The 15,172-nt window shown below is 37.4% G+C and overlaps 1 protein-coding gene across 1 annotated transcript in view; it reads left to right on the top strand.

The window, feature by feature from the left end:
* Positions 1-15,172, top strand: part of VAV3 (vav guanine nucleotide exchange factor 3) — a 405,871-nt gene that overhangs the window by 311,808 nt on the left and 78,891 nt on the right. The window contains exon 20 of the mRNA XM_060085957.1: positions 12,602-12,738. Within this exon, the coding sequence (XP_059941940.1) occupies positions 12,602-12,738 (137 nt within the window). The remainder of the gene's footprint in view (positions 1-12,601; positions 12,739-15,172) is intronic.

The following is a 15,172-nucleotide window of genomic DNA, read 5'->3' as shown; positions in this document are numbered from 1 at the left end:
TTTTCTTTCTTTTTTTTTTTTTTTTTTTTGCGGTACGCGGGCCTCTCACTGTTGTGGCCTCTCCTGTTGCGGAACACAGGCTCCGGACGCGCAGGCTCAGTGGCCATGGTTCACGGGCCCAGCCGCTCCGCGGCATGTGGGATCCTCCCGGACCGGGGCACGAACCCGTGTCCCCTGCTTCGGCAGGCGGACTCCCAACCACTGCACCACCAGCGAAGCCCCCAAAGCATTTTTAAACTTAACTTCTCAGTTTTGTGCGAAATCATTTTATTTGGTCTTGGTGAAATTTGACAAAAACTGAGACATATTGTATAAGGATCTTTCTATTTAGGAGGCAGAAAAAGGGGAAACAATTTGGAAGACAATGGGAAGCTTGGTATACCTGGTATACTGGAGAAGTAGTTTATGAGTTTATCTGTTTGATGAAATAGTCCCTAGAGAAATCTTAGAATTTGAGAAAGAATGTACTGCCTCAGTTACTCAGGTGGAAACTCTGGATTTTTTTTTTAACTTTGTGTTTACCATTCCCTCTTGGATGTTTAATTAAACTTGATAACTAAAATGCAGAAATTACTGCCACAATTTCTATTTCTTAGTGGTTAAATCAAAGTGTTTTAAGAACAAATATCATAAATTATTAAATCCTTTAAGATAACAGGAAGAAGAAATATTAATTTGGTTTTGCCATGTATGTTTGTTTTAAAATTAAATTTAATGACTCATTACCAAGTTTTTACTTCATGCCAAGCACTGTGCTTGAAGTTAATAAAACAAAGATAAATGATTTAAGCAGTCTCTGCTCTAAAGACAAAAATAATTATTTTGTGATTTTGTAATAGATAAAAAAAACTTTTTTCTCTATAGAGGGAAAAAATTTTTATAGGAAAAAAAAAAATAGGGACTCTGCTGTCACCAATTATATTCCCTAGCTTCAAAGGGCAAAATAGGATATCCTTACTGTTGAAACCTGAAAAAAAATTCTGTAACTAGGTTTTTCAAAAGAGTTATGGCTCCAAGGTAGATGGGAACAAGGGCCTCAACAGTGTTTGTTGAATTTATTGAACAGAGTTACTAATTAATGGTGCTCCACAGAGCCAATGCCCAAGTACAGATTTACATGGAGTGTTCTTTTCTACACAGAATTTTGCCTGCTTCTTGTCATATTTGAGCTTAAGCAGGCCTTTTTGCTGCAACTTCATTAATATTAGGTACTCAATACATGTGCATTGAAAGAATCTTAGGTTAAGCCATAGGAAACTGCCTTTTTTTGTACTTCAAAAACTGCCAACAGCAGCCAATTCCTATGGCTCAACCCAGTGTATATCACGCTTCTGTGATGGGATGAACACTGGGATATTGGCAAGGAAAGAGAAGTTTTGTTCATTGTTCTGCAGGAGTTTGTCTTAATTGAGAAGCAAGAAACACCTAAGTGAAATGATCAGACACTGTCCAAGAACTCAGGAGAAGGTCATCTTTAGGAACAGACATTTTTTTCATGATGTATAAGTTAATGAGAAGTCAGTGGTTTGGTTTTAGAGTTATGTGCCATATTAGTATACGTTATATTCAGGCGTTTTTATAAACTGTAATTGTATGTGAACTTTGTATTCAATGTCTCTGGTCTTTGAGAAGTGAGGCAGAATGAAACACTCTATCTCAGTATATCTTTTCTTTGCACAGTCCTGCTTTTAGCTATGTAACTGCCTTCTAGATGATTCACAACTTTTTGGCACAATTTCTTATTATTTTTAACATTTATATTTTTCTTTGTAGTCCACAGTTTACATTTTAATAATTATTACTTTTGTATTTTTATTATACCCTTAGGATATAGGTTTCATTTAATTTTTACCATTTTTGAGATGATTAGAAGCAATGGTGTCTAACTATTTAAATAGCCTATTATGCTAAATTTGAACAAGTTGAAACCATAACATAATTTTGGTATTTAAGGTTGATGAAAGAAGCTCTTTATGTAGGAAAAAAAGATAGTAAGCTAAAAATTTGGGGACAGAATATGGCTAACCTTAAGGAAAGTAAGAACAGAGGAAAAAAAAAAGACTGGGAAGAGAAGTAATAGTTTCGAATTGATAGGAGAGGGAGAAAAAAAATTAAGATTTTGAATGGCCGAAAAAAACTCCAGTATTATTTCTAAAGTCAATAGTCTATGTATATTTGAAATATTTTCAATTGAAAAACTATAGAGGACAAAAGCTTATAGTCTAATACCTTAACTTTTTAGTATTCCTAGTCAGTTTATAAGAAGGAGACGGAATATATACTCTGAGTATGATAACCTCTGGGCTATAGAGATTTTGAAATGTAATCTCTGAACTCCCTATAATAGTTTGAAGGGCCCTCTGTTGCATATAAAAACTATCATTCCCATTGGAACATTTTGAATCTGATTCTTTTCCCTTTCTTGGGGAAAGGTAGTGATTTATTCATTAAGTACCTAAATCTGAAACAATCATATATGACCTTTCCATAATCTTCCCTTGTTTTTTCCAGTCACCCTCACTGGGTGACAGATTGTTGTTGGAAAGAACACCATTTTTTGCTTTTAGCTGGCTATAAGCAACTGGACTTGAGTTGTTTCATATGTAAATTAAAATGTTTGACTAAATTATCCTAAGAAGCGTCTTTGATCAAATCACATTCCATGCTAGTGTGCAATGTTTCCATTGCTAGAACAGTGTTATTTCAAAAGAGTACACAACTCAATATACACCAATACTCAATACACAACAGTGTGGTTTCTGTTATCTTTCCCTCTCCTTTTTATGGATAGTGTTAAGAAGGACTGTGCCTGAGAAGGGGACAATGTTTTCATTTTACGTACATTCTTATGTAGACATGGTGGTTGTTGATCTGTAGCCCCAGGCAAAGGGAATGTGAACAAAGACAGTTTTACCACATTAAAATGAAGATACGTATCTAGCCTGCTCCTATGAAACATTGCTGGCTTTGAGTAATAGTTATACGTTCACTTGATTTCAAACAGGTAAATTTATACTCAGTCAGTTCACATCTGAATTCATAAGATTGTGACTAAATGGTTCTATCTGAACTGAATTGCTTTTTATTTCAGGAAAAGATTAAAGAGGATAAAAAAAATCAAGGTAAACAACAGGGGAGAGACTAAACCTCAGAGTTCCCTGTCAGATACTGTGATGACTAGAGATTCTCAGAGTTTGAAAATGGGCTCATAACAGTTTATAAAGTCTTAGCAGATTGGAAGTTCTTCCAAGTCAATAATTTCAGTGTTGTGCCATTTTAGAAAGAGGAGATGGCTCTTCTAATTTTCCTTTTTCCTATTTCTGAAGTTTTTTGTAGAAGAATGTTCATAAGAAGGGTAAAGAGACTGTTCAATTTTTGTGCATTTTTATGTAGATACGTTGATTGTTGGTCTCTGACCTAAGGGTTCCCTGACCTCTTAAAAAGATAATCAGCACATCGAAATGATTGTCCAGAGTCATTTGCTTTCTCTGAAACTTCCAGTCAGGAATACCAACTGCCCATGCTCTTCATTTTAACTTACAAATCAATAAACCCTGTCTGCGCACATCTGAATGTTTTGGGCATGCAACTGAATATGCTCTTTGCTACTCAAGCAAGGGATCGCAGGAAGTAGGGAGGTCAAGAGAAAAGAGAATAATAGAGAAGAGCTGGGGAGTAGAAGGAAGAAGCTAGGGCAGACTGTTCGAGAAAGTATGTGCTATTTTTTATGTTAGAACTTGTGTTGTTTTTATGCTGATTAGCAATTGATTGTATAGGAATAAAAAAGTATTTTTCCCCATAAATGATGCAAGTCACCTAATTTAAAGATATTCAGGATGACTATAAATTATTAAGAGGGTCATTATTAAGGGCTTTTAAGAAATATATTAGCAATTTTGTACCTTAAAAATAATTTTATTTCCTGCAAAATTTCAGTTACAGGTAGCATACTGATAGTTATAGATAAAAGCACAAATAAATACAGTTCAAAAGCAAGTCAAAACTAAAGATGAAGTTGTAGTTTGTTTAATAAAAACCAAATTTGATAATGAAAATAATAAATGTTTATCATACAAACAGGCAGTACAAATACATAGAAAATGAAAAGAGAGGAGGCAGGTAACAAGTAAATGAGTAAGTATAGAATTACAAGTCAGGGTTCGTAATGTAGACTGTCTTGGCTGGACCCACTTGCTCAGTGTGTTTAAGCAAGTATAAAAAGCTCAGTAGGATGGAAAACAGTGAGCAAGTGTGAGATTGGAACAAGATGAGATTGGAGAGCTATCAGGGGCCTAAAAGTATATGGTTTTATGGGCTGTGGCCAGAAGGTCAGATCTAATTCTGAGTGCAGTGGGAAGAGTTTTACATAGGAGAATGCTATTTTATAATATATATATTTTTAATATATTTATATTTATTTAAATATATATATTTACATGAAAGCAAGTTATTTAGAGAGATATACGTTCCATAGGCAGAATGCAGACCATCTCAGGAGAGAGAGGTCATAATTTACATTTTAAAAAAGTCATTCAGGTGGCTTTGTGCAGGACAGTCAAGGATTATAAGAGTGGATGAGGAAAGGCCAATTTGAAACATAAGTTTTGAATATGGGAGGAAGTAAAAATGGGAAGAAATGGTTGACTAGAGAGCTGATTTGGGTGTAATTCAGAGTGTGTGTGTGTGTGTGTGTGTGTGTGTGTGTGTGTGTATTTGGAAGGGTGGCTATTGGGAGAGGATAGCTACCTTTTTCCTTCTTTCTTCCAAAAGAATTCATCAAGACAAAGAACACAATCTTTGTCACCAAGGTGGTCACAGTCTAATATATAAATTCTACAAAGACTGTACATAGGAAGATGCTTATGGTCTAGTATTTACATTTGATACTAGCTAGATAAGTAATTTTGGTGCAGTAAGTGGTATTCAAGCAGGAAGCATGAGCGTCTAAGGGAGTATATGTTTCAGGCACTTAAACTCATACTTAAGATAATGTTAGAAGGTTTTTTATCAGAAGTCTTATTTGAGTTTTAAAAAAATGAGAGGAGTGAGTTAGATTCCCCCCTCCTTGGGTGCGTTGTAACCTGGGTGTACAGACAACAGCAAGTATATGCCAGAAAGAAGGGGCAGTATGTTAATGAGAACTTGACCTGTTTAATAAATTTCAAATAATTCAACAGGATGCATGTATGAAAGAACTGATGAAATGGGCCAGACTCTCAAGACTGCGTATATCAATTTAAAATTTATCAATTGCTTTTCACTGGCCATGTTTCTGTCCCTCAAGTACTCAAGGTCATTGCAGTCTGAGTCTTCATGTTTATTTTCTCGCTTGCCTGTTTAATTACCACCTTCCACCTCCCAACCCCCCAGCTGTGCCCCAAATGATCACTGCTTTCTCCTCAGGTCTAAAACTTCACCTGATCACTTTCTAAAGAAATGTGTCCTCACCACTCAAACATACACCCTCGTCACTCTCTAATCCAGTACCTTTCTCTAAACTCTTCTATATATAACTTCAATCTGGTATTATTGTATTTGTTCATTTGTTTTTATGTTTGTCTTCTCCACTAAAATATGAGCTTTATGAACTCATTCTTATTTACAGCTGCAATCCCAGTGGCTAGGCCAGTACCTGCACATGATAAATAATCTGTAAATATTTGTTGAATAAATGAATGAACTCATAGAACAAAGAATGGAAACTAGGTTATTGCAGAGTGCCCTTAATCATTTTTACTTTTACTTTATCTTATTCCTTAGATAGCCTTTAAGACTGGATTATTAAAGGTTTATTTTGGTTGCAAGAAAGAATCATGCTGAGTTGTTTGGGAGATGCGGGTTTTTGCTCAGAGGGTAAGAAAACAGCCCAGGAAATCTTCTCAATAGTCACTCCATATCTCAGTACTTTCCATGAAGGGGAAAGGTACAGCAGGCTATATAAGAATCTCTCAGGACCAACAGTTCTGGAAACTAGTAATCCCAGTCATCTCTTCTTCTCTAAGGTCAGAGACCATTGTTCCCTGTTGACCTGTATCTGCCTGCTGCTTTCATGTTGTGAGAGCAAATTGGACTGTCTTGTTTCTCATCCTCCACTGAGGGCCGCCCCTTTGGGCAGTCTCCCTTCAATGCTCCTTTCAGCCACTCGTGTCTCACGTGGTCAGCCTATTCATTGCAACCTTGGGATTAATCACCATCCCTGATCCACTCGGGTGTGGTCAGAATAGCAGAATGATGTGGTTTAAGTGATGCTAACTTACTTACTGTAGAAAGAACTTCATGTGGCCACTTGTTCACAGATCCACAGAGCTGCATGGGGACGTGTCAGTCACTGAGAATTCCATAGCTTGTCAAGAATAATTTTTTTTTTGAAGTTGAGGCGCTCAAGCCTCTGTCTTTAGAATACACCAGTGGGAGTTATTATTCTCCTCCTAGAATTTAGTAAATCTTGGGGAGCTCTCAGTCTTTCCCCACTGGAAGGAGAGTTCTTCCTCCTCTTTTCCTGCTCCTCAGGATAATACTGCATACCCAGCAGGGATTCAGATGATCCCCAGACACGTATCAGTTGATATCAGGAGACCCCTCTCTGCCACAACCTTGTACCCTACTGGTTGCAGAGAATGACTAGCCTGTACCCGGAAGGACTGAACTAGGAGGCAAGTCTAAGAGTTTTATAAGGTAGAAACATAGGTGGTTGGACTAGGTGACAGAGCTCTTACCTTGCAGTTGTGTAACTGTGTTCTCTTTCTGTCTTTAAAGAAGATCCTGAGATAGCTCAGGCTGCACTCCTCAGATGGCTCTCCTCCCACCCCTAGGAGTGGTGGTTTTCTAGGGGTCTGACAAATGGCACAAGCTTTTAGAGCTTTGATTTTATTTAAGATTTTAGGGAAACCTCATTTTTTTTGTCACTTATTCAACAGAACAGAATGTTAAATTTGCATGGATTTTAAAGTAACATGAAATTGTATAGTTCTTTTATAATTGGTAGCCTATAAAATCTTTTTAATAAATAGAAAAAATTTCCAAAAGGAATTATTATATCTTTCACCCTTGATTCACTAATACTCCAATAGATAGTGCCAAAGAGTGACTAGGCAGTGTTTATAAAGTTGGAGCAAAGTATCTCTGTCTGATGCTTGTTTTTATGTGAGCAGTGACAGTGCTGTTTCCTTCACTTGACTCATCATTGTTTATACAAGTAAAGTAGGATCCTCTGGGTGAAAATCTTCAAAATCATTGAGTGTTCCCTTTGTGAACAATTAGTTCTTTGGACCAGTTTGTTTTCCACCAACTTGTCTGCTTCTGTTGTAACAGATGGTTTCCATTATAAGGCTCCACGTGCTCCTCTGTGAAGGTCAGTAAGTGAATGAAGGTGCACGGCTTCGCTGGGAAGAGCCCTGGAAGATGTGATGGGCAGGGGAAGCCCAGCATCCCAGTCTGCCTCACTTGCCAGCAGTTCAGTTGACTCAGCCTGATCATCAGACCTGCTGGTTAGATTGTAAACTTGTGTCAGGAGGAGCTGAGATGTTAAAGAGGATCTAGCTGGCAAGATTCCAGGCAGCACAGTTTTCTCAAATGCAAGTTTGGAAGTGGTGGATGTTGGTCATGGGACCTGCTCATGTCCCCATGAGAATGTGATTCCCATACCTGTCTAGGATTTGGAAACCACACCTAGGAGACTTACAGAAAAGATAAAATACATTATTTCGGGGTCCTACTGAAGACTTACCAAAGCAATTCCCTTAAATTTTTATTAACAGGCGTATTTGGAAAAAGGTCCCCCTGGACAAGAGCCCATGCCCAGTTGTATTACTGTCTTTAGTTTACCTGTCTATTCAGTGCACGATAGGCTCTTTGAGGGCAGGAAGCCTGGCCTTGCTCTGTTCTCAGACCACCATGCCCAGCACTTAGGGAGTACTTCAGACATTTAAGGAATGAATGAATATGTTATGCTTGTGATCAGTTTCCCAGGATAAACTATAACCACATCCTCTGACATCTTGCAAAACTAATTATTTTTTAATGTGGCTGTGTTTAGATTTTAAATTAGGCCTCAGAGGTGAAAGGCCAGTACCATTACTGACAGCTCATTTATCTAGTACACAGCGCTCTGCTCTAAGTTATTCCCCGTGGGAAACCCATTGCATTAGGGCAGTGATATCAGCCTCGTGAATAGATACTAATCTCTATTGTGACAGTCACTCTTCTCAGAAGCCACAGTGGCTGATACAGGTACAGTAGGCTAAGTTCATTGAGGGTTTATGTGAAAATTATCAGTGAAATAGTTTATATCTAGCAACTTTCCAATAGAACTCTACCTAGAATTAACACCTTTTTAAAAAGTCCATTTTAAATAATTTCTTGGAATATATCACTCTTAGTGGTATTGAATTCAGATTTGAAAGGAAATCTTGCTTCAGATCCCCTTTTTAAAAACACTTCTGTATTGTTTTAGAAAACTCTAGCGTTACACATAATTACATTGGCTTCAGTTTTATTTAACAAGAACCCCATGACTATTACTGGAGTATAACCGTCATTTTAATATTGTTGATCCTTCTGTTTGTTAATTCTTCGTGCATAAGGATGACTTGGGGACCTTGTCTGATGCCAAGACTAAGCATAATTGCTAGTGTGAACAAAAGTTAAAGGGCACAATTGTCCACAAGTTATGCATTAAGGATATACTTGGCTGTACATCAGAGCATTTGTTGAAGGGAATAAAACAAGCTGAAATGACTAAACATTTGGCAGGAGATCTAATTTTGTCTCAGCCATTTTAACTATATTCCCTTAGATAAGGATTACTGATTATATAAAGTTTTGGGAACTTCTACAGTTGCTTGCCTGTACATGTTGGCATTACATTTGATTATTTTGCATTTAATATCTGAAGGTAGTTGCAGTATAACTTTTCAGATTTTGAAGAGCAGCCTTGTAATTATACCAATATATCCATTATAAATTCAGTTCTGGAGCAGAAAGAAACTAAACAACTATTGGGTCCATGTTTAACCAAGAAGAAAAAAGCAGCTTTCTGGGATGAATTATGAGTTTATAATATAATGGAATTTACATGTTTTAATCAGTTTTTAGAATAACTTTTAGCTACTTATTTCTGATTGCTCAGTATCAATGAGAGAAATTACAGTTCTGCTTTTGTAGTTTTATACTGTTTTGCATCTCAGAATCCCTTGAAGTATGGATAACCAAAGGAAAATAGGATTTTTTTTTCAATGAGGAACTAGGAATTTTAAGCCTGAACAAATTTTGAAAGGCTAATCTATAAAAAGGAGAATTGCCTTCTTCAGCATAATTCCAGATGGAAGGAGGCAGGTCAATGGAGAGAAATTAGAGTTTTGAATAAGTTTCAGACAGAGCTTGTTAATAAACTATATGCAACAATGACTGAGTTGTCATAGGAACGTGTAGTGAATGTTCTGTCCTGGACATTTTTAAACAGAGGTTAAAACCTGTCAGATATTTTATAAGGGGAGAAGAAAACCTACATTAAATCAACACTAAATGGCTATTTGAAATATGAACATCTGTAAATCTGATTTCTTCTCCCTTCTTCATCTCATTTACGAGGTGTGAATGCCTGCTGTGGCAGTAGATTGTGTCAACAATTATACTGATGGCTGAGTGCTGACATGAAGTTTAACCCACTCCCTCTCTTCTTATTTTAATTGCATTTTTATCTCTCAGTTAATGTGATTATGTTCATATTCTTAGCAATGTCACCGTGTCTTTTTTTTTAATAAAAGGAAGGAATATAAAGGGGCCTTTTAGAAAGCAACAATTCATCCCACCAGTACTGTAGAACTTCTAATATATGCAGGTGTCAGAAGCAAGGGGCAGAGTGTCAGAATTCATCCTGTCCCTGTACCCTTGTTTCATTCCTTTTATCTTTCGATCTCCATAGATAGCCCTGTAGCCCTGACAGGTCATCCTGAAATGAGACATGCTGACCAATCAGAAATAAATAGCCAAAGATGATCCTAACAAATGACTAAAAGATATAAATTCCATTATATTCTAAGTCCATAACTCATCCCACAAAAAAGCATATGAGTCAAATAAACATTGTATTTTGCAAATCACGTATGGCTGAATTCAGGCCAGTAGCATTGTCCTTTTGACTATTACCTGGGCTCAACCATAATTCTTGGCGAGGGTCACACAATTTTTGTTTTAGGAATTAGATCAGCAATACACACTATGCTAGTGCGCTACTCAATCAACTTTCCAAAAGAAGCTTATAACCAAGAAGAAAGTAATAGCAGAAAAGATAGAGTCAATGAAAAAGATCAGGAATAAATAAGACTATGAAAACCAAGTCCATCATTCTGAAGGTTGCTTAGTCCAAAGTAAATCATAAGACTAGTACTTGGGTCTCATTTCTTGACCAGAGTATATTAATATATGTACTACTTTCAGTTTTAAATATCATGATTTTAGTAGGTCATGTGTTATGGGCATTCTAGTCCAGTAAAAAAGATCAATGAGGCAACATTGTTTTAGACCTGACACTTCATAGCCTTTGTATGTAGCCTTGGCATTCTGTATTTTAATCCCTAATTTATATTTGGCTGGTGAAATGTCATCAAACTTAATTTTTCTTCTTAAATACTCTATGCATTTTCAATCATTTCTTCTTGAGAATAACTTGGACATATCAGCAATAAGAGAACTACTGTTTCCACCATTTGTCACATGGCACTGCTTATTTTTGTCCCTGTGGGCCTTGTCTACAGAGACAATTGCAGTGAAGGCCATGGCCCTTCCCACTACTCACCTCATCCGAGTATTTAAGGTCACGTCAGCTCTTTCAGGTTTAAAAACTCTTCTTTTCTTGCCTTCAGCCTTTATCTAAAAATTGACGTAAAAACAAAATTATCAAGGGATCCTTCTGAACAAAATGCTTTCCTTGCTCTAGCAGTGCTCAGGAAAACTGAGGCTAACTGCAATTCTGGCCCCTCAACATGGGATAACTATCATGCAAACCATGCTCCTTTGAAAAAATTCTGCTTTAGACGGCATCCTCTTCCATATTTTGAACTTCTAAATCCATTTTGGTGTGCATGGGATATTTAGGTTCCATTTTATATTAACAACAGTATCTTAATAAAAACTGTAAAATAGGCTCTTTCTATGCTCCAGGAATTTACAGTGTGTTAAGATTGAGTCTGATAAACACTTGTCTGAGAAGAGTTCTCTTCGAGTGTTGTTTTGGAAAAGACAATAAAGTCTGCTGTTTGGGTAAGGGCGCCGCCACCTTATACCATCTGGTGGGGAAATACCCCATGAGAGATATGGAATCAAAGTCATCCCTCTGGGGTTCTGTGGCACAAGAACTGAAGAAAGGGGAGATGTGGCAGCTCATAACATGTCTTGGCAGTTAATAGCCATTAAACTGGGGTGAAGGGCACATTGCCTTTCAGCCCTTCTGCCTTCAGATTGACTGGGTTGATGAGAAAGTGTTGACTAAAACTTTTCAGTTCTGTTTAGGTTCTAGCCACACTTGTTTTCTCCCCTCCTGGCATGGTTATTGAAAAACAGATTTTGAGGACTTTATTAAACTGTTTGCTGGAGCATTTCATTTAGATATCGAGGTCCTTTCGAGGTAACTTGGACACCTAGAACTGAATGACTGTCATTCATCCTCCTCTATTTAGTGCAACATTTCCAGCCAATTATAGCTTCACTGTGTTCAGTCACTAGAATAAAAAGTCTTGAAGTGTAATAAGCGATGACTTAAGTGCCTCAGTGTGTAACAGATACCATGTTTATGAGCGATCTGTCTCATAGTCAGGAGCAGTTTTTCACCTCCAGATGAAAAGGTGACTGAGGTGATCCATTTGTGAGCAGCACCGATGCAGCCAGGCCTGGGTGCAGTTGGAGCTGCCGTTCACAAAATTGAAATACTGAACTGAGGCATTCATTGCCCATTCCAAGAAATACAACAAAAAGGCCTGGATCTGTATTTCAAGTCTTGTTGATGCTATTGGCTTAGACATGTTCCCATTATTGGGTCTCTTTTGCAAGCCTAAATTTGAGCCTGAAGAATTTCTCCATATGAATGTCTTAAGTATTGCAGTGGCACATCCATCACCTTTTTGCTTTTGAATTACAAAGATAACCTTAAGATATGAGCTTTATCCTGGGCAATGTGATACATACACAGAAAGGGTGAGCCTCCTTAGTGATGAAATCAGCCAATGCCCAAGAGGAAAATAATAGGCAGAAAGTATAGAGAGAGGATGAAAAAATTGATTCTTTTCCATTAAACTGTACGTGACGTGTTTTTTATGAAACAGGCATCAGCTGAAAGAAATATTTTTTCAACTAAAAAGAGATTGATGGTGAGGGAGAGGAAAAGAATGTAAGGAATCAGGGGATAAATGTGTGTCTTATTCCATAACCATCTCCAATAATGAGAAAGTTGAAAAGCATTCCATTGTGATTACTTCAAATGTTTCCTTGGACTTGGTGCTCTTAAAACTCTTTAATGTTAATAATAGCTTTGGGTTTTTTAAAAATGCATTTGGACATCACACTTTATAATTTTCTCAGTTCTAAGTGTTGTGTTGCTTATTTTCAGGTTTACCAAAGATGCAGGCCATTAGGAACTATACTGGAACGCCAGCCCCTGCTCTTCATGAAGGACCCCCGTTACACATCCAGGCAGGAGATACAGTTGAACTTCTGAGAGGAGATGCACACAGTCTGTTTTGGCAGGTACTATCCACATTATAGTTTTTTAGATTTAACGGATGATTTATTACCACTTGGAGAATAAAGCTATCTTTAGAAACTGATTGTATGCTTTCAGCTTCAGAAATTTTACATGATGTGAGGAAAAATATTTTTTATTAACCACCCTCAATTTACCAACGCTAAAGTGGCAATGAGTGTTAGAACACTAAAAAAATAGTATCTGTGCTATGAATCGAATTACCATTTATATTAAGAATTCATACTTTGACCGAGCATTTTTTCCAAAAGTAGGACCTTGGGTATCATCTAATTCACATGGCTTTCACATATTAGCACTTCACTTCGGAGGAACTAGCTTGCCAGTGGCCATTTCTGGCCATATTTCATTTGTGCCTACCCACAGTAATACCTGAAGCTATTAGAGGTACCATGGGCATTATTTATGAAATAAATAAAATGTGAAAAGTAAGTATGTTGATGTTTGCTGGTGATGAAATCTCTCTTATCCAGTTAGCCTGCTTTGGTTCAAGGGTTTTGTTAACTGAGGTAAATAAGGTATAGTATTAAGATTTGATACAGCTTGATGGTAGAACATTGCTGTTCATTAAATTATTCTGTATTTTCATGCATATGTTAGAAATACTTCCCAACATCTTAAAGAAAGAGTGTTAAAAGTGTTGTGTGTTGAGGAAGAAAACGGTGGGATCAACAGAAAGCTTAGCACGAGTGAAATTTTCTAGGGGTGAAGAGACCAGAAAAGGACTGTTAGATAATAATCCATTGATCACATGTATAAATGATAGCTATTTTGTTTGTATAAAATATCTTATTGTCTGCCATCTTGTTATAGAAGAATGCCCCTAAGTTGGACATTTAGCTCCAACCACATTTCAGTTTCTGTAGCCAGTGGCTTTTCCAGAACTCCACCATCCTTCTTAAGTATCCTACTCTTCTCATACCTCATTCTTCCCAAAAAAGGAAGAGAGAGAATGACAGACTTCAATTCTACTAACTCTTCCATCCACTCCTGCATCTCCCAGCCCAACCACAAGACACACCTTGTGTACGCATAAGAGTCCTCTTACTCAAGGCTTACCTTTTGCTTGGAGTTTTCCATCCCACACTTCATCAGTTGGCTCTTGACCCCTACATTTTCAATTTCATTCTCTCCACTGGCTCCTTTTCTATAGCTTATAAATATGCTCAAGCTCCTCCTATCTTAAAACACATATAACTCAACGTGTTGTCTAGTTAGGTCAGTCTCCTGCTCCCTCACTCCCTCTCATCCTCTCCCTCTCCCGTTCCTGTAGCTGAATTTCTTGAGAGAGTAGTCTGTACTCAGTCTCTGCCTCCTTATGTCCTATTCGTAATGCAGTCTCCTGCAGAAACTACTCCTACTTGGATTACTAATGCCACTTTAAAAAAAAATAACAACTTTGAGATATATAATCAGGTACACATACTTAAAGTGTAGTTGAATTTGATAAGTTTTGTCAAATGTATATATAAGTGAAAGCACTGTTAGTCAAGATGATAAAATCAACCCCCAGAGTTTTTGTGTGCCCCTTTGTAATCTCCCTCCTGCCTCTGCTTCTTGCACTTCCCCAACCCCCAGCCAACTGTGGTTCTGCTTTCACACTATGAATTTCATTTTTCAGAATTTTATATAGTACATCATATAGTATGTATTCTTTTTTGTATGGCTTCTTTCACTTAACATAACTATCTTGAGATTAAAACATGTTACTTTGTGTAACAGTAGTTCTATCATTTTTTTAAAACTGCTTTATGGAGGTATGATTAACATACAAAAAGCTGTACATACTTAATGCATACAGCTTGATGAGTTTGGAGAAACTATCTCCATAATTTATGCCATAAACATACCCATCACTTCTAAAAGTTTCCTCCTGTCCTCTTTATTATTATTATTATTATTTTTGTGGTATGCAGGCCTCTCACTGCTGTGCCCTCTCCTGTTGAGGAGCACAGGCTCTGGATGTGCAGGCTCGCCGGCCATGGCTCACGGGCCCAGCCGCTCCGCGGCATGTGGGATCCTCCCGGACCAGGGCACGAACCCGTGTCCCCTGTATCGGCAGGCGGACTCTCAACCACTGCGCCACCAGGGAAGCCCTATTTTTTATTTTATATTTTGTGATTAACAACATTCAACATTAAGATCTACCCTATTAGGAAAATATATAGTACAGTATTACTAACTATAAACTCTGTGCTGTACAGTAGAACTCTAGGAGTTATCCGTCTTGCATAACTGAAACTTGTTCTCTTGACTACTCCATCCCCATTTCCCCCTTCACCCATTCTTTGGCCACCCCTGTTCTACTCTCTACTTCTATGAGTTTGACTATTTTAGATTCCTCATATAAGCACAGGAAAGACTTGGAAGCAACCTAAATATCCATCAATGGATGAATGAGTAAATTAAGAAAATGTG

This window comes from Mesoplodon densirostris, chromosome 2 (assembly GCF_025265405.1).
Source record: "Mesoplodon densirostris isolate mMesDen1 chromosome 2, mMesDen1 primary haplotype, whole genome shotgun sequence".
Classification (NCBI taxonomy): domain Eukaryota; kingdom Metazoa; phylum Chordata; class Mammalia; order Artiodactyla; family Ziphiidae; genus Mesoplodon; species Mesoplodon densirostris.
The sequence above is the reverse complement of the archived record's forward strand: the minus strand, read 5'-3'. Positions and strand labels throughout refer to the sequence as shown.